Here is a 23,192-nt window from a genome sequence, read left to right as displayed (position 1 = left end):
AACCTGTGTATGTACATCCAGGACTCCAACAAAGGAATCCTTTTGTTTACACATTGAGATAGTAGCAGCAATGTGGGTGCACATATACTTCCATTGCTCCTTGGGGTTCTGTCCTCTGGACATTTCTGGTCTGGGACCAGTGGGCAGTAAGTGCTACATCCTCCTCTCCTAGACAAGAGATACGGAAGTAGAGGGAGAGTAACAGTTTGTGGTAAACAGGGGTTTAGCTAGCACACCTTTTTCAAATACACGTGTAAGCTGCGGAGCCACTCCAAGGCACCCCATTATCTGCAGTCCTAACTCTTGTAAATGTATGAAAGCTTCCATAGAAGAAGCACATGCATTCTAATACATAAAGGGCATGTGAGCCGGAAGGTAGCCCAGCCCTACCTGGTTAGTTGAGCTGGGAATATTCTTTGGTTTTTGGTTTGTATGCGTTGCCCTTCCATGTGCTCCTTGCTGTGAAGGCCAGTTATTAGGTGGGGGGCAGTGGCCATTTGTTACTGATGTAATTGGTGAGGGGACACGCTGAACACCTTTGCTGCCATTGTGCCATATGCTGGGTGTCCAGTGTGCCCCTGTGCTTTTTAAAGAGGGGTGGGCTACCTCCAGTAATCCATACACTTCAACATTAATAGCCCTGCAATCTAGTTTTTCATTAACGTGTTTTACTGTTTTGTATATTAACCTGTCCTCCTCGAACTCCCCACTCAGTTCTGTTTGGCATGAGCAGTGCACATTAGTTGCAGTTGTGTGCACTGCTCTATGCACACTACACAACCCATAGTCCAAAGTGGACTTGGATCAGGCTGGGAAGAGAAGGTTTTTTGAGGTAAGAATACATACTTGAATAGGATTTTTTAAAATCAGTTTAGTGTTCCTTTAAGCTTATACAGGGCTTTTATTTTATTTACTCCCGCAAGTTCATTGAGGGTATATAAGAGTAGGTGGTTTAAAGAACCTGATTCTTTGCTCGGCATTATCGGCCAGTCGGGTGTTTAGTTTGAAACTTTCCAGATAAAGGTAATTCTGTATATCTGATGGCCTATTCATAGATGTCTGTTTCTAGATTCTTGTACAAATGTGAGTTGCACTTTACTAATATAGCCCAGTGTTATTTGCGTGAATGTTGGCAGCTTCTGTCATGGCACAAAAGTCTTTCTTGGGTCAGATCTGAAATGGTTTGGGTTCTTCCATTGCATTGGAGGCTTATTGGGTAGGTCTGAAGGTGACCTAGTCGGGATATATAGATATAGATAGATATATATATATATATATATATATATATATATATATATATATATATATATATATATATTATTATAAAAAAAAAATTTCAGTTTTTCTCCAGTATGACATTGGGGATCCTGATAGACTTGTACGCCTCCTTGGCTGATGTTTTCCCAATTGATGTAGAGCTATTGTGGCACAAACCTATAGCAGAATTGAAGGCGACTGCATCACGCCACAACTTAAGATTGTATTGGATTGGTGGCTGGAAGCCATGCAGCTCTATTGTCTCCAGTGAACTCTATGTGTTTGCACAGCTGATGTCCATGTCATGTGCTCTCTGGCGTTAGTCATGAGCAGGGCATTCCAGGAAATGCGTCTCAGGAAATGCTGCTATTACGTTCCTAGCTGTAATTTACAGTCTGCATCCTTACTGGACAAATGAGGAACTTTAGTGCCTCATGTATGAAATAACTGACTAAACGGTTCCTTGTTATCTATGATTTCCCTTTTGCAGTAGCAGTTTGTGCCTTTTGGGTTCTGACCTGTCCTAGGAACAGGAAAGGGATAAGGTGTTTGATTGCTGGGATGGTCAGACAGTACGTTAGGCCCTGGGTGACCCAGCTTTTTTATTTTTTGTTTGTTTACAGCCTATACGTTTTTTATTACACATGCTGCAGTGTTTTGAGATTTTAACTGCCATTTGTCTATACGGTGGGCGAGATCCTCTCTTGTTCTGGGCCGACGTTGCCCAGTTTCATCGCGATCTCGCGCCCCCGGGACATGGCTCGATCATGGTAAAGAGCCGATGACGTGGCTTTTTATCCATGTGATCAGCTGTGTCCAATCACAGCTGATCACATATAAATATAGAAGTGCCGGTAATCGGCTCTCCTCGCCTTACACTGACAGTGTGAGGAGAGCTGAATCAGCAGCATCTCCTCGTGGGGGAGACCTGTACTAATCATCTGGACACTGATTATAAGTGCAGCCCCAACCGTGCCCAGCAGTGATGCAGATCGGTTTAGCCACTTCAGCACGCATGAAGGAGAAAAATTACTTATTTACAAACTTTTTTTTTTTAGCAAAAAAAAAAAAACCCCAGCGGTGATTAAAGGGGTTGTAAAGGTTCATGTTTTTTTTCACATTTAATGCCTCCTATGCATTAAGGTGAAAAAACATTCGGTGATTGCAGGCACCCCCCCCCCGAAAGTCCCGCGTTGAGAACGCACTTTGTCGGCCCGGTCTTCTTGCCTGTTCTCGGCTATTCATTGGGTAGATTGATAGCAGCCATTGGCTCGCACTGCTGTCAACTCCAATGACGCTGGGGGCGGGCCGAGTCCTGTAGTCAGTGGCTTATGGACACCCGGATACAGGACTCGGGAGCGTGCCCGCAAGCTAACCCCCCAGAAGAGCGCTTCCCAGAGGGGGTTAGCTTTAGCGGGGAGGTGCCGAGACAGCCGCCGTGGGACCCCAGACCAGCAGGATTGGGGCCACTCTGTGCAAAAACGAACTGTACAGTGGTGGTAAGTATAACATGTTGTTTAAGTTGTGTTTTTTTTTTTTTTTAAATACCACCAAAAGAAAGATCTTTGAGAAAAATAAAAATTTAATTTGGCTACAGTGTAGCATCACCGTGCAATTGTCATTCAAAGTGCGACAGCACTGAAAATTGGCCTGGGCAGGAAGAGTGTAAAAGTTCCAGGTAGGCAAGTGGTTAAAGTGACACGAAATGATATTGTTCTCCTCCAAAAATAAACCATATACATGCACTAAAAGGTCCTGTAATTATGTTTTTATATAATTGTTTTTTACTGTGCTTTTCTGCATCCTTAATAACATCCTCTGAGTTCCCGACCCTCTCCTTTCCCTGTCACCACTTTTTATTTGAAAAGAGCAGTGCATGGCTCTGTGCGCACTACACATCCCATAGCCACTTGGTAGCAAGCAAGAGGGTGACAACATAAAGTGTGACCTTGGGGAATGAAGCCACCCTCTAAAAGGAAGTTAAATCACAGCAGCAGAAAAAATAATATAAAATTGGAGGTTGAGAGCCATAAAAAAACAAATTTTTGAGTTAAGAATACATAGTCGAATAGATTTTTTTTTTTTTTTTCTTTCTTTCTTTCTTTAAACCAGAGTTTGTCACGTTAAGGACTATTTTAACCCTAAATGTTCGCATGACGGTAGCGCGCATTGCTCGGCATTTGTAATAATTTATACAATTGTGCGGAACTGAAAAATCTTCTGCGTAGTCTCACAAACTGAAGAGATGTAAGAAGGCAACTTGTGATTCAGTTTGCTTGTAACTGCAAAACCGAAATACCAATTTTGGGTGCAGGCAGCCCTTTGCTGTATGGGTAGCTTAATCCGAGTGAAGGAAATAGGAAGTATATATGTTGCTGAGGAGGGGGATATCAAGCAAAGCTTTCCCTCTGCTCCGAGTAGGCAAATGGCTGGTTTAAGTAGACTGCATCAGGACCCAACAGCTGTTTTAACATTTAAAAGCAGATCCAAACATCATGATACCTATTATTAGCCTTGTTATCCTCTGTGTTTGACATCAGTTTACATTGTTATTAAGGGCCTGACTTAAAGTAGAACTATAGCCAAAACTTTTTTTGGGATAAGTAAGATGGGGGTTATATAACCCCTGACTTTTTTTTTTTTTTCTTTGCGGTGTCCCTTTTTGGGGAGATTTACCTTATTTCCTGTCCCATAGCCAAAACAGGAAGGGAGGAGAAAGTTCTGCAAATTAACTACTTGTTGACTATGCCATAGCCGATTGATGGCTACAGCGCGGCTGTCCAGTTCTGGGAGGGCGTCGCGACATTCTCCCATGATCGCTCCCGCTGCGGCACACTCTGTGTTCGCATGTTTTCCAGATGTTGCTGATCACAGATTGGAGTAAAGAGCCAATCGGTGGCTCTTTACCACGTGATCAGCCATGTCCAATTACAGCTGATCACTATATAAACAGAAGCTGGTTATCTGCATTTCTTTCCTCATGCTGACAACATGAGGAGAAGAGAGCCGATAACTGGCTTGTGTGAAAGGGCAAGTACACAGTGCCCACTGGGTGTTTTATAACAAACTATACTTGATGTGATTGTAGCCATATGAAAAATTGTATGTTAGTGCAAATAAAAAGTATCACGGAAGTACTCAATTTCCTCTATAACAAACTATGAAAGGTGTGTGGTTTTTTTGGGGGGGGAGAGGAAAAAAACTTTTTGGACTTTTTTCATTTTGGCAAGAAAAAAAAAGTGCTGATTAAATACCACCAAAATACTTTTGTTGGTGAGGTTGTGACCAGCAAATATGGTGGCAGTGCCAGCAAATCAGGCTTTCTGGGTGGATGTTGAAACTCGGTTCCAGCAAACTCTGTACATTGTTCTCCCTCTCTCACCACTTCACTTCCTCTTCCATGTGCTCTCTATCACGCTTTGCCAATATAAAAGATGTGCATTATCGCATCTTTTAAATGCCGCTAAACGAGTAATAGCTATATATTGGAGGTGGGTACAGATTCCTGGCTGAGAGGAATGGGTTAAGAAGGTTAATGACATCATGGAGGCAGAGGAGTGGATGGCGACCTGCTGTGGGGTAAGTTGGAACGATTCTGTACAACTTGGTGTCAGGGTGGCCTGACAAGAGCATACTAGAGATTCAGACTTTGTTCCATCCAACCTTGATGTTTTCCTCCTGAAGTTAGAAGACCCTAGCTTTGGATTACTCACTTGATCTCTGAATAGAGGAGACCTGTTCATTCATCTCTCCATGTAAGATATTACATAACAAATCATCTTCTCTGCATAAAAGTCCATACTAGTGTGAGTGGTCTTGAGTTTTTAGCCAGGTACAAGCAGCCGCCCAATTCTACCCTACGTCTTGTTTTTCTTTTCTTTTCTTTTTATTTTTTTGTTTTATTACCTGTATTGCACTCATGAGATAATAGGTGCTAGGGGAATAATGCTTACTTGACGAAGATAATTCAATATTACTTTTTTGGTGACATCTGGCACTCAATGGACCGTACTATGGGCACCAGGGTAAACATCCTGAGTGGTGCTCCCATTCTGGGAGTCCATCGACTGTCTTTACAACTATTAAAGTGATTGTAAAGGCTCGCCCTTTGTTAATTAAAAAAAAAAAAATGTTATACTTGTCTCCTCTGCGTAGTTGGTTTTGCACAGAGCAGCCCTGATCCTCCTCTTCTCGGATCCCTCTTTGCTGCTCCTAGTTCCTCCCTCCTTTGAGTGCCCCTCAGCCAGCAGCTTTGCTACAGGTTGTCACCCAAGCTAAGTCAGAGCTCTGTGTATCCATTCAGACACGGAGGCCTGGCCCCGCCCCCTCTCCCCTGATTGGCTGGCTGGCTGACTTTGACACATAACGGGAGCCAATAGCTCCACTGCCCTGTCTCAGGCAATCAAGAGGAGTGTACTAGATGGCTGTTTTTTTATCTTCATGCATTAAGATAAAAAAAAAAAAAACCCTGCCTTTACAACTCCTTTAAGAGGATCAAGATGGCCTCCATGCTGCTGGGTCGGCCCTTGACCAACATCGTTACTTGCCAGGTCGATGCTGCTTACTTTATTTTTCTCTGCTGCCCTTTTATACTTTTATATACCATCAATGTGACTTACGATATATTTGCTGTAATTATAAATCTGATCTGGATGCACATGGTTGATCGCGATCACCTTGTTTGTGTACTTTTGTATAAGTTTTGAAAATACCACCAATATATAAAGCTATATTTGTGTGGGGAAAAAAAAATAAAAATTTTAGTTTGGGTACAGCGTTGCATGAATACATAATTGTCATTCAAAGTGTGACAGCGCTGAAAGCTGAAATTTGGCCTGGGCAGGAAGGGGGGCAAAAGTGCCCAGTAGGCAAGTGGTTAAGGGAACCCCTTGGGGACCCTAGTTCACCAGAATGAGTGTCCCCATTGGAAGATTTCCTCTTCTCTTTTTTTTTTTTTTTTTTTTTTTTAATCGCGTATGCTCATCACTCAGATCACAGCGGTGACATTCACTGACCGTGGCACCGCGGGGTAGAAAATCCACATGAATAAATGGCACATTTGTCCCCCCAAAAAAATGGTCTCTGGACTGGCCCACAACATGTGCGCCATGTATTACTAATGGGACACACTTGCCAATTACTACTGTGTGTAGTACCGTCATGCTAGCGTCCTGTCTTTATACCTGTAAAATTAAAAGTTTGACTTGAACGCCCCTCGTACTTTAAGGACTAAGCTCCACCAAATGCTATCCCCTGTCCAGTATGAGGGCCTCTGTGGCCAGCCACCAACATAGGATAGAGCGGGTGTATTTAGCTCAGGCCACTAGTAAGAGTGTAATGGATTCTGAAAAGGCACCTCAAAGTTTTCTGATACATACTGTACATTTTGATCCCCTGGTGAAAAATATTTTTCTAGGAATAGGAAATGCCACCAAAAAAGAAAAAGTTGTGGTTGCACATAATCTTATAAAGGTTATTCTGTATGATGATCCAATCAGAAAAATCTGTGGGTTGACATGCTGAATGAGGGATTAGGCTGTGTGTCACTGGGAGGTGCAGTAACCACTGTATGTGGGTTTTTGTTCTGCCAGCACACACAGAATTGTGATAGACATCCGCCTACATTGCAGCACTTTACGTTGTCATTGCATTCTTTGCGCTGTATGAATCATCAATAATTGCTAAGGCACAGATTAAGTACACGGTATCGGGCTCAGTATTTTTCTGATAGGCACATACACCAAGCTAGAACAATGTATCTCTCAAAAGTGAGTACACCCCTCAAAATTTTTGTAAATATTTTATAATATCTTTTCCTGTGACAACACTGAAGAAATGACACTTTGCTACACTGTTAAATATTGAGTGTACAACTTGGCCGCAGGAGAGTATTGGAACATAACGATCCCAAACTCACCTCACAATATGACCACTGCCTTGGTAAAGAAGCTGAGGGTAAAGGTGATGGACTGGCCAAGCATATCTCCAGACCTAAACCCTATTGAGCATCTGTGGGGCATCCTCATATGGAAGGTGGAGGAGAACAAGGACTCTAACATCCACCAGCTCTGTGATGTCATCATGGAGGAGTGGAAGAGGACTCCAGTGACAACCTGTGAAGCTCTGGTGAACTCCATGCCCAAGAGGGTTAAGGCAGTGCTGGAAAATAATGGTGGCCACACAAAATATTGACAATTTTGGGCCCAATTTGGACATTTTCACTTAGGGGTGTACTCACTGTTGTTGCCAGTGGTTTAGACATTAATGGCTGTGTGTTGAGTTATTTTGACTGGACAGCAAATTTACACTGTTATACAAGCTGTACACTCACTACTTTACATTGTAGCAAAGTGTCATTTCTTCAGTGTTGTCACATGAAAAGATAGAATAAAATATTTACAAAAATGTGAGGAGTGTACTCACTTTTGTGAGATACTGTATATTATAGTGCAGGTGTGGAAGCGGGGTGGATTTGAATAAAATCAGTAAAAAAGACTTGATTTTTAAAGAGCAACTGTCATCTCTGTCCCGCAGTGGCTCCTCCTCTGACCTGCTGTTGACTCACCAACAGTCCTGTTCACTTTAATGGGACGGCTGGTGATACGGCAGTGACACAACAAGGTGGGAGACGTGGCTACAGCAGGTGATTGGACGCCCCGCTAACAGGCGCTGCCATGATGAATCTGAAATGACAGGTGCTCTTTAAATGTAAGGACTTATTCTTGCTGGTAGTTAGAATCTTTTAATATTTGCAAACAAAATTAAGGTTTCCTATTTAGAATAATAAACTGTCAGGTTAGTAAAACAGCTATCCGAACCGATTCAATCATACAGTTTGTAGTGTACATAGATTTGTAAAACAATGGGATAAAGGAATACTCCTGAACTTTGTTTTATCTCATGGTTACTGTGAAATTGTGTGAATGCATCAATGCAGTGCATGTTATCTCAGCTTGCAGAGCTTGGATTCATTGAAGGAGTTTACCAAAAATGTAAATATTGCAGAATATACAGCCTCATGCTACAGAACTAAGCTCCATTTCATGCTGAATAAACACATTTATGAACTTATCTTGCATAGAAAACTTTTAGATTTATTTTTATTTTTTTAAGAAATTAGAAGACTATTTGGAACTGTAGATAATTTTTTCCTTTGTCTGGTTCAGTGTTTCTCAACCTTTTTGCAGTCAAGGCACCCTTTTAAAATTCTAGACGATCTTGGGGCACCCCATTCTAAAATGTATAAAACTAATAGTTTGACCTAATGCAGCAACATCCACAGAGAACACTCAACATTAGAGGTGATTTATTCTTTCAAAGCAAATCCACTTTTCTTAAATGGTACTGACTAGTATTTCATCATTTCTTCTTCCTCATTTTCTCTTCCCCTACACAGCTAACATGACCCCAGTGCTGACAGAGCGGGGTGGGGTGTCAAACGAGCATGCTGTGCACGTGTGCCCCGTGTCCTCATCAATCGATGACATCAGGTGGTGTTCGGATGCCGGCTGCTGCCATCCCCAAAGTTGTAATGTTGCAGAAAACCTGTGGCATTATGTAATAAAAAGAAATCTTGATCCACCCGCTGGTTGGAGCAATTATTAGATATTTTGCCAAGGCACCCAGGAAGAACCCAGAAGACACCCTAGGGTCAGGTGCCTTTTAAAAGGTTGGTCTAGATGTAGGTTTTGCCCTCGTTCACATCGGTGCGATTTGACATGTCAAGTCCCATGGCAAATTGCAGTCTATTTTCCCAATTGGTGCGACACCAACTTTGGTGTGCTGCACCGATTTTCAAAAGTAGTTCCTGCACTACTTTTTGGCGACTTCAGGCGCGATTTTAATAGTCATCTGTACATAAACCCGCACAGATGTCTTTCAAATCGTCCCTGAACTCGCACTGAAATACTGGTTTAAAATTGTACAAGTTCAGTTGAACATTTTGAAACCAGCCTTCGGTGTGAATGAGGGCTTCATCTGCTACATTTGACCCTCTGGATGATCAGATCAGGGTTTATTTATTTAAAAAAAACAAGGGAACTAATAGCAGTATGCCCCTAGTTCAGCTGTAAATTTATAGCTAAAGGCAATTTTTGTTTCAGAGAAGAATTAAAACACCTGTCAGGTTTTTATCGCTGTCTGTGCCCGATAAGGGCGTTTCACCCTCCTGTTTACCATTCTCACCAAGAGTCATCAGGGTGAAAGTGAGAGAATTTTGAGTTGTCAGAGCAGGAATAGAGGGGAAATCATCCAAGGGGCACACTAGTTCTGGTGACAACCAGGGATTCCTTCATTTTGAAGGGATTTCTTCTCATTTCATGTTTTGGCTAGGGGACAGGAAGTGAGGGGGAAATGTCCCCAATGGGGAACAAAAGAACAGGGCTTATAACCCTCACTTACTCCTAAATTATTTTATGGGCCACCAGGAGGTTTATGCCATAATGTGCTAGTATGCATCGCCATGCCTGGTAAATGATGCTCTGTCTGCTGTTGGCCAGGGGCACTGCCATCTTCTCCCCATCTTCCTTCTGGGTTCTGTCTGTTGGATCCCTTCAATAGCCAGGTTGCGATGTCATTCCCACGAATGTTCACAGGTGTACAGTGGCGCTGTGCATGCGCAGCTCAGTGTACATTAGTTGACAGGCAGGGAAAAGCGTTTATAACGGAAGCGACCTATAGGGTCTCTTCTGTCATGAAAACCCAACCGGTCAGCATTATTTGAAGCGAGTTTAATTCCACTTTAATGGGTTTGTCGTAAAACCAGATTTGGCAGACAGGTGGCAGTGGAACCTGCATTTGCATCTGTCTCCCTGACCATATGTGAGTGCTGTTAGGCTCCATTCACACCTAGGCGATTTGAATCGCTCCAAATCGTGGCATGACGCATTTGTAATGCCCTTACTACACTGCAATCGCGGCAAATTGTGACACTGTCGCCCAAAAGAAGCTCCTTGAGCTTTGCGCGTTGTAATTTTGCTGCGATTGCAGTGCGATTATAGCGGCAAAATCGTACCGCGATTGGTGTGCCATTAGGAGGAAGTAATATCGTTGCAAACGCGTCCCACGTTTTGCTGCTATGTGCGGTGCCTCCGCCCGATTCAAATCGCCTAGGTGTGGATGGAGCCTTAGGAGAATTCCTCCGTTTTGTATACAGAGGGGTCCTAAACAGGTAAACTCCATCCCCTCCTTTTTTTTTTTTTGTTTTCTATGTGTAGTATTTGTCGCCTTGTGCATGTAGGAGATCTTTTTGTATATCTGGTTGGTGTTACTGTGACAACCATTTTAGGTATGATAACACATTGTGTTTTTTACTGGCTCTTTAGTACATCTTAGATGTTGGTGCAGAGATGTACACGTTCTATCGACCTTCTCTGTCCCTGACCCTTTGTGCTGATGTAACATTAAGCGTTAGCTATGTAGCTTCTGTTCTGTATACAAGCTTTATGTTCCATCCACCCCCTTGTTCCTGTTAGTCGGTGCACCAACGTACTGTGCTGTCAGATGTCTGAAGTTGCCATGACAACCATTCCTTTCCTTCTTACGCTGAATCTTCCTCTGTTGTAATGGACAGTGAAGGACATTTGTTATCTGACCAAGGAAACTGTCCTTGTAAAATAAGCATGGGATGAGGTTTTATCGTGCTTAGTGCCATAAAAGAGCATTTTTGTTTTCTTTTAAATGACAGTTTACATTTACTACTTCATAAATGGCTTTTTTTTATTACTTAACTAGCAAAAAAATGCATTGCATGGAGATTTGTTATAATAATTGATTTGATATATGACTTGATGGACTTGCCAAAGGGAGGCCGTAGATGGCTTAGGGGCTCGTTCACACTTTGTGCAGAGATCGGCGGTTTTCTGAACTGAAAAAAAATACCAATCAGTACAATGGCACACAGGAAACCCTTCAACGCAGCCTTTGGGTGAGCCGTGGTGTGGACATCTACAGCGTTTCTGCATTTTTGCGTCCCGCACCGCAGCTCGCCAGCAACTACACCATTTCATTCAGCTGCAGTGCGTAGAAATTGAATGAATGTCACACTGTGGCATTTCAATAAAGTTAAAGCGGAGGTCCGCCCACCGCTGCAAGAATTAAAAGCCAGCAGCTACACATAGTGCAGCTGACTTTTAATAGGACACTTGCCTGTCCTGGAGTCCAGCGATGTCGGCACTGCAGCTGAGGTTTCCAACAGCTGTCAGGTGCTGCTACCTCCATTGCTGGTAAGGGAACCTGGTAGTGAAGCATTACGGCTTCATGCCGGGTCCTTACTGCGCATGCACGAGGCACCACTGTGCTCTCCTACTGGCCCGGCGGCGGGAGGAGAGGGGAGCCAAGCTGCTGACCTAATTTGCCACGGCCCAGTCTCCCAGAAGTGGGGAAAGGTATTCGCTCCCTACCCCCCACAGGTGCCAAATGTGGCACGGGGGGGGGGGGGGGGGACAAATGGGCGGAAGTTCCATTTTTGGGTGAAACTCCGCTTTAAAATGGTGCTTTTAAAAGCCAGAAGCACTGCCAGCCAGAACTGTGTAGTGTTTTACCATGCAGGAAGTGTGAACCAGCCCCTAAAGTAGACCAAGTATCTATTTTTTCATGTTAGAAGCATTACTTGGTAATATGTAATGATTACCACTCGGAGATCACAGTACAAAAGCCAACGACAAAGCCATCCTTTGTTCAGGGGCAGTATCTACTACCCAGACGGATGAGACGTCATATAAATCCAGACTGCTCTTGTGACTTGCTACAAAATGACTATGTACAGCCTGATAACTAGAGGGAAGGAGACTGAGGAAATGCTTCCTCCTGCCTGCAGCACACTAGTGACATCTTAGCACTGGACTGGTGCTCAGTCACAGCTTTTCTGAAAAATACTGTTTCTCTGTATTCTACGACAGGAATTTATTAACCTCTTGGCGCTGGTGCCCCCTGGCCCTTTAAGATGATTGGGATGCCAGGAGGCTGGGCGTGGTTTATGATCATGTGATTGCTTATATTGTGGGTGTCACATGAACGAAAAGTTCCCGAACGCACGGAGTGATCGAGAACTTTCCGTTAGCTGCCGGACTGTGCCGGGAGCACATAGGGTGCCCGCTCCTGGCACAGCTCTGTTTGCACCAATTCATGTAAATATGTGGCCGCTTGGCACCAAGTCCCACCTGCATATTTGCGTGCTGCCAGGGCCAAGAGGTTAATGCAAACTTGTGACAGGTTCACTTTAATGATAATGGTAGCTTGTGTTTCTGGTTTTGAGCATTGCTTGCTTTTACAGGGCTGTATATGGGGAGATATCTACATATTTATGCAGATATTGATTTCACTTGTACTATAGTGCTTCTTATGATGTGCTATTAATATAAATCAATCATTATATACATATATGTGTAAAGCAATATCACGGGATTCCCTCGTGCTCAGGAAAGACTGTGGTTTGAGCTTGCATATGAAGCTGTTACATTTTTCATCTCCATTCTTACCTGCTGCTTTTTTTTTTTTTTTTTTTTTTTTTTTTTTTTTATCAGATAAAAAGACACTACAATGGGGAACATGTTTGCAAGTCTGTTTAAAGGCCTCTTTGGCAAAAAAGAGATGAGAATACTCATGGTGGGCTTGGATGCTGCCGGAAAGACCACCATCCTGTATAAGCTGAAGTTGGGTGAGATAGTGACCACCATCCCCACCATAGGTAAGCTATGTCTATCTATCATTTTGTGAATTTTTTGACCGATGTCTAACACCATTGTTCGTTCTGACATGACTTTTTTGGTGCTTTTCAGGTTTTAATGTTGAGACCGTAGAATACAAGAACATCAGCTTTACTGTCTGGGACGTTGGCGGTCAGGACAAAATCCGGCCTCTGTGGCGTCACTATTTCCAGAACACTCAGGGTGGGTATCTTTGGGGTAGTACTGTGTTACTTCCCACCAGGCTTAGCAGCATTGATTTCCCTAGGCTTGCAGATATCTTCCAGGTGCCTTTGTTCCCATCTACAAGCTTTAACTAGTTTTGTCTTCAGTGTGTGTACCCTGTATATATGTGTCACTCAATTTAAAGCAAGCTTCAACCTGAGCAACAGTATGAGACAATTCATTATTGATATGTTACAGTGGAGATTGTGCTGCTGCTGATTTATCGGTGCCCACTTGTTTTCCATTGTGCAGTTTTATGTATGAAACACTTCTGCTGCTTGCTTCTATGCCCTTTGTGAAACAATCAATTTTAATCAGAAGCATTAAATGCCGAACAAACTCCTGGGCAAAGACACATGGGTGGAGGTGGTCTGCTGCTTCTAATTGGGCATTGGGTATGCAAAAGTGTGTGGTTTTGTTTTGTTTTTTTTCCCTGATTTGCTACATTTTAAAGGGGTTGTAAAGGCAGAAGGTTTTTATTTTATCTTAATGCATTCTATGCATTAAAATAAAAGCCTTCTGTGTGCAGCAGCCCCCTTAACACTTACCTGAGGTCCCTCTCTGTCCAGTGATGTCCAGGAGTGTCTCAGCCGTAGGTCTGGGAGATTTACAAAAAAAAAACAAAACTGAGATTTTCTTTAAAAAAAACTCGTTTCACGATTCAAATCGAGTTGTTTTTTGTTTGTTTTTTTTTTTTTTTGACACCGCTCCGGTCCTGAGGAGCTGCGGGCAGGGTTTTTTGGGCGAGGCTTCGGCCTAGTCCACGGCGTACGGCCTCACCTAAAAACTCCTGCCCGCAGCTCCTCAGGACTGGCGCGGTGAAAAAAAAAATCTAAAAAAAAACGATTTGCTTAAATTTTGAATAGATTTGATCTCTCAACTCGATTCAAGATTTAAATCGATTTTTTTTTTCCCCCAGCCCTACTCACCCATCCGAGATTGATTGGCTGAGGCGCAGCAGTGGCTCCACTGCCAGTCAGGGGAGAAAGGGGAAGGGGTCGGGCTTCCGTGTCTGAATGGACACAGGGAGCTGTGACTCGGCTTGGGTTCCCCCATAGCATGCTGCTTACTGTGGGGACACTGAACAGGAAGCAGTGGCCAGGAACACAGAAGAGGGACCCAAGAAGAGGAGGATCTGGGCCACTCTGTGCAAATCCTTTGCAACAGAGCAGGTAAGTATAACGTGTTTGTTATTTTTATAGGGAAAAAAACGAGCCTTCACTTTAAGGCTGAACTTCAAAAAAAAAAAAAAAAAATCTTACCAATACTACTTTTCCTTCTATTGGGTCAAAGCAATGGATATTGGAAGTACAAGATTCAGTTCCTGTGTTGTGATGGGGATTTTTTTTTATTGTTTTATGGGCCACTTTTTTTTTTTTTATACTACATTTCCCATTTATGCATTGGGAATTAATGTAGAGGTAAGAAAGTCATGCTTGCACTCCCTCCGCATAGATTCCAGTTCCTGCTACAGTGATGGAGTCACACAGCACCTGTAAATCTGATACAGGCACAGTGGTTGTTTGTGACCAGGAATGTCCTGGCCTGTCACTTAAATGAAGCACTGAGTGTGCAGGGCAGAACGGGAGTCTGAGACGTCATGCCCGCAACACCTACTAATGATGTAATTACATGGAGACTCACTTTAACATCCCTTGTGTAGGCAAATTTTACAAGACCAGAGGCTGGAGTAATAGCAAGCATAGTTGTGAGTGAAAGGACAACTGTGTATAAATACAAAAAAAGAATTGTAAAGAAGGACCTTTCAAGAAATGACGGCATTCGGGAGATTTACTAAAACTGGTGCACACAGAATCTGGTGCAGCTGTGCAGAGTAACTAATCAGCTTGTTTAAAGTGTAAGTTCACCTTTACAGAAAATCTGTAAGGTGAACTTACACTGGACCCCCTTCCCATTGCACTTGGTCCTGCTAACCTGTAGTCCGGTGAGCACCCGTTCTGACAGATCGTATAGCCGCTTTACCGGTCCGGTGCTTTGAAATCCCCTGCGGCTTTCTCTTTGCCTGCGGTGACACAACGGGCTACACGGGTTCTGATTGGTTGGTGCTACCCAATTGCCATGCTCCTATACGTTCCTGCTTATGAGGTACTTTTAAGAGATTAAGCTGAGGGGATTTCTAAGCCCTGGACTGGGGAGGCGGCTATACGCGGTCTCCTAGCGTGTGATCGCTGGGCTCTAGGTCAGCAAGACGAGGAGGCTATTCAGTGTAAGTTCACCTTGCAGATTTTTCTATTAAGGTGAATTTACCCTTTAAGCTTTGACAATAAGCCCCCGTTCACATTGGTCAGAGGTCAAATCGGAGCCTATTGCCAGCAATAGCAGCATCCCAATCGATGCGACGCAGACTTTGCAGCACCGCACTGATTTCCAAAAGTCGTTCCTGCGCTACTATTGGCGTTTTCAAGGGCGATTTCAATAGACATCTGTGCATGAACCCACACAGATGTCTTTCAAGCCGCCCCGAAGTAGTACTAAAATGCGGCTTTGAAATTGAACTTGCACGAATTCAAAGCCGTAGCAGACCCTTATCCGAGCATGCAGCCCAGTAGGTCAGGAAAGGGGGGTGTGTGCGGGTGCTTTAAGGCAAAGGGTGCCTCTTCCCCACAACCCTGGGCAGTGGTTGTGGGGGTCTGCAGGCAGGGGGCTTATCTGAATCTGGAAGCCCCCTTTAAGTCCCCAGATCCAGCCCCTCCCTATGTGAATGAGTAATGGGGTACATTGAACCTCTACTCATTCACCCCAAAAAGTTTTTAAAATAAATAAAAACTGTACACAGGTTTTTGACAGTCGTTTATTAAAAATGAAGAATGTCCTCCGTGTCGTCTTTCTCTGGTAATGTCTTCTCCCAACACTAGCTCCTGCTCCCTGATGTTTCTTTTATAGCCATGGGGCGGCGTGCTCAGTTTTTAATAGGAATTTTTTTAAGTGCCCCAGTCCCCTTGTGCTCACACGCAGAACGGAACGCATACGTAGGTTGCGCTTGCATAATTAAACAGCGTTTGAACCACTTGTGAGGTATCGCTGCAACTGGTGTGTGTAAAATTATATATGTATATTTCATATTCGTTTGAGGGTTCTAAATTTTGTAGAAAAAATGGTGCTTTGAGCTTGGTTCGTAAGAAGTCATTGTTAATCTGGAGTTCTTCTATGCAGGTCTCATTTTTGTGGTTGATAGTAATGACCGAGAGAGAGTTAATGAAGCCAGAGAGGAGTTATCAAGGATGTTGGCAGAAGATGAGTTGCGGGACGCTGTACTTCTAGTGTTTGCGAACAAGCAGGTAATTTTTATCCTTATTCGTTCCTATAGTGTCGTATTATGTCTGCATAGAGGTCTCATGCTATTGAGGTTGTTAGCTGTAGTCACTCTATCATCCATCTTCCAGTGTCTCAACTGACTGGCTTACTTTTTATTTTAAGTGTCTATATCCAGGTTACTCGTAGATTTGTTTCCCACTTAATCATTTATCTCTACAGACCACTGGCGCCAGTACTTGATGGCAGTGTATGTCTTACACCCCATTCACACTTGTGCGACTTGTCATGCGACTTTCGACATCAGTCCCATGACAGGTCATACCCCATGTTTCCCAGTGATAATCATTCATATATGTACAACTTAAGTCATTCATGCACTACCATAGACTTCAATGTTGGCCCTCAAAAGTTGCATGAAAGTCATACCTGAATGTTTAACGAGCAACAGTGGCTCTGACTTTGCAGAGGGACAGCAAGTCACATCCAAGTCGCACCCATCCAAAGTTGCATTTCAAAGTCGCACAGGTGTGACGGGAGCCTCGTGTTCATAACTGTCAGTTTTGGGGTCTCCAGCAATGTCTGTGGTGATTTGCTGCCTGAAGTAGAGTAGTCGTCAGAGTAGCGATTTCCTTGGTGGGAGGAATGATGGTGTACAGGCAGCTGCACTGCATTAGGTGATGCTACTTGTAGTCTGCACTGCATGAACTTGACTGAGAGCAAGTGGATGTATTAGTCAGGCATGATAAGATCCTGTATGTTGTGTAAATAAAATTTTTTACGTCTGATATATCGTAAGCGTTTTCTTGGGAGCAAATGAAATTAAAAGCTTTGATGTACCGCATATATTTGACATGCTTTCTTGTTCAATCTAGGATCTCCCCAATGCCATGAATGCTGCAGAAATCACAGACAAATTGGGCCTGCATTCCCTGCGTCAGAGGAATTGGTACATTCAGGCAACCTGCGCGACCAGTGGTGATGGTCTGTACGAGGGCTTGGACTGGCTGTCCAACCAGCTGAAGAACAAGAACTGATCCCTTTCACAGTGAAACCTTACCCTCTCTCCGCCCCTCTTCCACCCAACTCCCATCCTGTTCAACATCTTGGCAGAGCTGGCCAGCGCCTCTGCTGCCTCGCAGGCAGGCATGTCATTTCTACGCACATCTGTGTTTATAAATGTGTGTGTGCACGCCTGTGCGAGTGGGAGCAGCAATCTCACACTGTGCCTTATACGTGCTTTGCAGTATTAACCCCTTCTGAACACAACACTACCCACCACTTCCAACAGCCTGTGTACAGCTTACCCCTAACTCCATTCTCCAACCACTCAATTAGTAGTGACTGTAAATGGGCTCCTGGGCAACATCCTATACTGGTGTGGGCCAAGTCGCCATTATCGTAATGAAGCTGGTTAAAGAACTCCAGAAAGATCCAATATGGATGAGTGTTGCACATAATTTTGTGATCCTGATCCATAGCTGTGCACCTGCATTGAGCCAATCTGGAAAAAGTCTGGCTCCTTTTGGGTCTAGTAAACTTTAGAGCAAGGATATGCAATTCGTGGACCTACAGCTGTTGCAAACCTACAAGTCCCATCATGCCTCTGCCCCCTCTGGGTTTCATGCTTTGGCTGTCAGTCTTGTTATGCCTCATGGGACTTCTAGTTCTGCAACAGTTGGAGGTCCGTTAATTGCATATCCCTGCTTTAGAGGAAGACATGGCAAGTAAAATGCATTTCCGATTTGCATTTTGAAACTGCTGATCTATGGATCAGGGAAGCAGTAGTTAGTACAATTTCAACTAAACTTGCTTCATACTCATTGACATAATGGAACCTTGTGGAGTTTTTAAATCGGCGAGTTGCTGGCCTTAAAAAGAACTTTGGACCTCATGCATTATTGGTCTGAAGAAAGGATGGGGGAGGTGATACAGACAGTTGGTTCAGACCTTCCCGAAAATGAGCCTTCTAGTGTACTTTCCCATAATGGGAAATATGTATTGGAATTAGACCTTTTAATCTGATTCAAAATTGAAAGTAATCCATATAATGCCCTACCTTGCCATTTAAAACATGTTGTCTAGTAGCTAAACAGTGACGGTAGTTCATAAGATAATACTGCATGCAGAAATAAGATAATAGGCGTTTTAGGGTTACTTTGTGACTAAATCATTGTAGTTTCTCATAATAGGACATCTGCAAGTAAACGAAAGGACAGTAGCTATGAATGTTTTACTTTGTATTGCTAATCAGTAGGGGTTCTGGGTCTCATTTTAAGCAAAAGGGGCTTAATAGCATGTGTTGGCATAACTTTGTGGATTGGGTATAATGTATATTGAAACATATGTAGTCATTAATTCGATTCCAGAACTTCTTTGCACTCCCTGGACTGGTGTTTGTACTGCAGGTAAAACAAGATGGATTCATATAAACGTGTGATTGAAAAATTTTACCATGATTGTCTAATTAGACTGTGATGATCACATGTTTTACTTTAATATTGCCTGGACAGAGCTGCTTTTTTATGTTCTGAATTTCCATGTGCAATAAAGCTGACCTCTCGGCAAAAATTATTTCGCTCAGATATATTCCTTGAAGAGTTTGAATCTACTTTGTGAGCACCAAATGCTTTTGCATACCATGATGACTTGCCTGTGCTGCACCTTACCTGTGCTGTGGGAGGGGCCCAGAAGGCCCACCCACTACAGCAGGGGGCGGATACAAGACCAGTCACCCTGCACAAGAAGAGTGGTCTGCAATACAGGAAATTCCTGCAGAGAGGGAAAGTCCAGGAGTTTTCATGCTGGATTACTGCACAGATTTCAAGGAAGTACACAAAGCACAGCACATCATATTCAAGTACAAATGCACACATTACTTGTATTTAATATATTTGTTTAGCCAAGATTTCAGCTTTAATTTGTGGTCACCATCTGATCAGGTCTAGTTGATAATACTTCTGCTGTATAACGTCTATGCGAACTGTAAAAAGCCACACTGGAGTCATGACATGCAGAGGGGACACTTGACTGGAAAGTAATTAACAAACATATCTTTGTGAGACGACATGCACTGCAGGTTTATTTCTATTTTTTTTTTCCCTGAATACCTCAGCCTATTTTCAGCACTGTGTTTACATGCACACCTGTTGCAGCCATTGCAATTTTAATTTATTGGCAGATATCTGAATAGAATGTGCCCCCCTCAGTCATACATGCATGTGACATCGCCAGTCTGGCTTACATAGGCTCTTGAGATGTCTGCTCCCACTCTGAAGCATATATTTTGGTATGGCTTATTCCATATCTGGAAGGAACATGCATATTCTAATTTACTAACTTCATCCATATATTAAACCCAACTCATCTGTGTTGCGGTCCCCGGCCCCCTTTGTCTTTCTCATCCAAAGGGCCCGATGCTCGGACATTTAATAATGAAACAATGGGAGGGGAGGGGTGTACAGGTGAAAGGGAACACTTCTTACAGAAGGCTGTCTAGATTGCAGACACTGCAGGTAATTTTGGTTCAAACTGGCAAAACGCGTGGCCTGGGGCCAGGTCCATTAGCCGTGCTTGTGGACCTTGGTGTGTCCTGCCATACAAAGCGCTCAGGTCTCGAGGACATTGAACACTGCATAGTCTGGATGTATTACGAATGTAGGCGGATTCATTAAATATATAAATATATAATTTTGTAAATCTTTTGACAGTTCACTGAAGTATTAAAATAAAATGGCTTTGTTAAAAACAAAAATTTAAATATATTTAATCAGGGAAATAGTGATTTCGATTCCCAAAAGTGGGAGGGGGGGGTGTAGTCCAGTTTTGTGTGTGCTTAGGCACGACTGCAGGTTGTAAAAAGTTAATAAATTCCTATCTTTTTGCAGCTCTCTGTACCCTGTGTAACAAGGTCTGAACACCAGCAACGCAAAGGTGAAAGTTGATGGGTGCTTTTGGTCTTTTCTTTAAAAAGATGTGTCGGGAAACAGAACACCCGGGTGATTAGGCTGTGGTTGAAGCAGCTGTTCCTAACTTTGTGTCACATTCTAGTTTCCAGGGCAGTTATGCTCAACCTTCATTCAATGGATCTTGGATTTGGCGTGGCAGATGAGTTGGGGAATGACGGTCCCCTCCTGAGCCTAAACACACAGGTGTTTGCTTTGTGAAAACGTCCTTTAGCCGCAGCGTTCTGAAATCAGTGCTGTGTATGGGGTTGAAGTTAATCTAAGTAAACCTTGGTGTAATAATTTATATTTGTTAGGTGTGTGTTTTTTAGTTTGTGTGAAGTTGTTTGGTCTTTTTTCCCATGGTGCCTTTTTTCAGAAATTCGTACAGTAGGTTGTCTATGTACAACATCAGTGGCCAGGGACCTAATGTCATTGGTGGCTGTGGTTTCACAGATTGGGGGGATTTATTAAAACTGATGCGCACATAATCTGGGGCAGCTGTGCATAGTAACCAATCAGCTTCCAGGTTTTATTGCCAAAGCTTAATTGAACAAGCTGACATTAGAAGCTGATTGGTTACTATGCACAGCTGCACCAGATTCTGTGTGCACCAGTTTTAGCAAATCTTCCCCATTGTGCCCACCATAACTAAGTGATGTCATTTTCTATTTAGTTCAGTTGACCATGGAAGTTTGAGGAAAGCAGAATAGAAGGGTAGGGTCATAACCCATGAATGTATACAGACAGATAATTTAATAGGGCAAATACTGCACTAGGTATGAAGCATGACAATATTTGAGACTAGTATGCATTCCTTTAAGCACACCCTTACCCAATCAGTAAGAAGCAACACTTTTTAAAGTGGAAGTCCTGGCTCTTCCGAACTAAGCTCAAACCTGCTCCCACCCTCCTTTTTCTAACTACCTTGTAGAAGGAAGATGCTTATACTTGCCTATTCTTAGAGCGATCCAGTCCAGTCACATGATCTCTCCAGTGGCCGACAATGGCTGAAATGCCTGTGCGGTGGAATCACTTGTAGGCTTACTATGGGGCATTCTTTGTCTTCCTTCCTACCCTGAACCCACTGACCGTCATGTGACTGGATCAGAGCATCTTCAGAATAGGTAACTAAACACATCTTCCTTTCACAGGGTAGTTAGAATAGAAGTTAGAATGTGGGTGGCTGCAGATTTAAACCTAGTTAGGAAAAGTCTGGACTTCCACTATAATGCTTCCCTCTCCAGCTCATGCTCACATTCCCTTCACTACCCCGGCAGGTGCAAAGAAAATACATAATGCTTCTGGGTATTGAGTATGTGCCCTATTTAACTTCCCTTTTCTGTGATGGCACTGGTGCATGGTGATTGGCCAAGTTCTGTCCGTTTTGGGGTGGGTAGGTAGTCCTCAGCCCTTGGTGAGCTCTGACTAGAGCAACTCAAAACTTACACAGGGCTCCTTTACGTCTCCACCAATACCTGATACTTCTGGTTATGGTGAAGCATTTGCCTCTCACATTCCTTTGGTGTGACAGCACTGGTGATTGGCCCAGTGCTGTTACTTCAGGGAGGCAGTTTTTAGCCCCATGTAAGACTTGGGGCTTACGCTGGGCTCAGTTTCCTCCTCCTGTAGCTTAATGGAGCGACCATGAAGGTAAAGTTGAGTATGCGCTACTGGGAGCAGAAGTTAAGCACACCTGTTGCTTTGCCCTTCATGGTAAAGCACGGATTTATTTTAAACCCCACAATCGGAGTTTAGCTTGATTTTAGAACAGTGTGGCTCTTAAAGAAAACAAGATGCGACCCGTCTGACCTAGACCTTAATTAGTAAATTGGCATCCTTTAATATCCCACAAACAGACCTTCCTTTAGGGAGCCGGTTAACTTTTTACATATTTTGCTTTTGCAGCAGTGTGGTGATCACTGTTTTAAACAAGGGTTTTATTATTTTAAACCATGGTTTGAATCTCTAGAACTGTTTTCACTGGGGAATTGGGATGTAGCTCTTATAAATTAAAATACAAAAAAAAAACATATATACTTGAGTCTGTACATGAGACAGTTTTCATATCTTCATGCATAAAGAGCATTTAAGCTTTAAAGCAAAACTTTTTTTTTCTTGTAAAAAACGCATATGAAAGTGAAATACGTGATGTACAATTGGACCTATATTGAGTTACTTTTCTTTTTTCGTTTGTTTTCTAACCATGTTGTAATTTGTCTGAAATGCTCTATATTAAAGTTCTGTACTGAAACAATTTGTGTGTTGCTTCATTTGTATGCCAATCATAATTTTTCTTCTTTTAGATCAGAGGTCTCCTAACTTTCTAAAAGGGCCAGTTTATGGTCTTTCAAACTTTAAAGCAGGGTTCGACTCAAATTTTTAACTTAATCTTCCCCCCTTCAGTTAATTGCATAGATGTTCAAATGCCGCACGAAAATTTTTTTTATCGCTGTAATTACCTTTATACTTTATTGTGGCACTTCCTGTCTCTCCTCCCATGGGAGTAGGCATGTTTATTCCCTTTCCCCGGCGCCGCACTGTCTCCTGGGAGCTTAGTGTCAGGCTTCCCAAGATTCAGTGCGTGAACAAACTGTGAATGAACAGCATACACCATCCAGGAAATCAATGCTTGTGGGCTTCACATGCCCACAAGCAAGATGGAAACAGCCAGCATCACATTTTTTAAGTTATTCTTCAGTACGAAAACAGACAGAGGCGGAAATATTACACCCAAACTGTGAGTATTATTTTGGGATTAGCAAAGTGTCTCAATGACCTAAAAAAAAAAAAAAAAAAAAAAAAAAAA

General features: G+C 43.0%; 1 protein-coding gene across 2 annotated transcripts in view; it reads left to right on the top strand.

The window, feature by feature from the left end:
* Positions 1 to 22,640, top strand: part of LOC141114142 (ADP-ribosylation factor 1) — a 33,364-nt gene extending 10,724 nt beyond the window's left edge. For both annotated transcript variants that reach the window (XM_073607650.1, XM_073607651.1), the window contains 4 exons: positions 12,780 to 12,943; positions 13,035 to 13,145; positions 16,341 to 16,465; positions 17,315 to 22,640. In XM_073607650.1, the coding sequence (XP_073463751.1) occupies positions 12,796 to 12,943; positions 13,035 to 13,145; positions 16,341 to 16,465; positions 17,315 to 17,476 (546 nt within the window). In that variant the 5' untranslated portion in view covers positions 12,780 to 12,795 and the 3' untranslated portion in view covers positions 17,477 to 22,640. The remainder of the gene's footprint in view (positions 1 to 12,779; positions 12,944 to 13,034; positions 13,146 to 16,340; positions 16,466 to 17,314) is intronic.
* Positions 22,641 to 23,192: the final 552 nt, after the last annotated feature.

This window comes from Aquarana catesbeiana, linkage group LG12, assembly GCF_042186555.1.
Source record: "Aquarana catesbeiana isolate 2022-GZ linkage group LG12, ASM4218655v1, whole genome shotgun sequence".
Classification (NCBI taxonomy): domain Eukaryota; kingdom Metazoa; phylum Chordata; class Amphibia; order Anura; family Ranidae; genus Aquarana; species Aquarana catesbeiana.
Note: the sequence above shows the minus strand (reverse complement) of the source record. Positions and strands in the feature narration are given on the sequence as shown.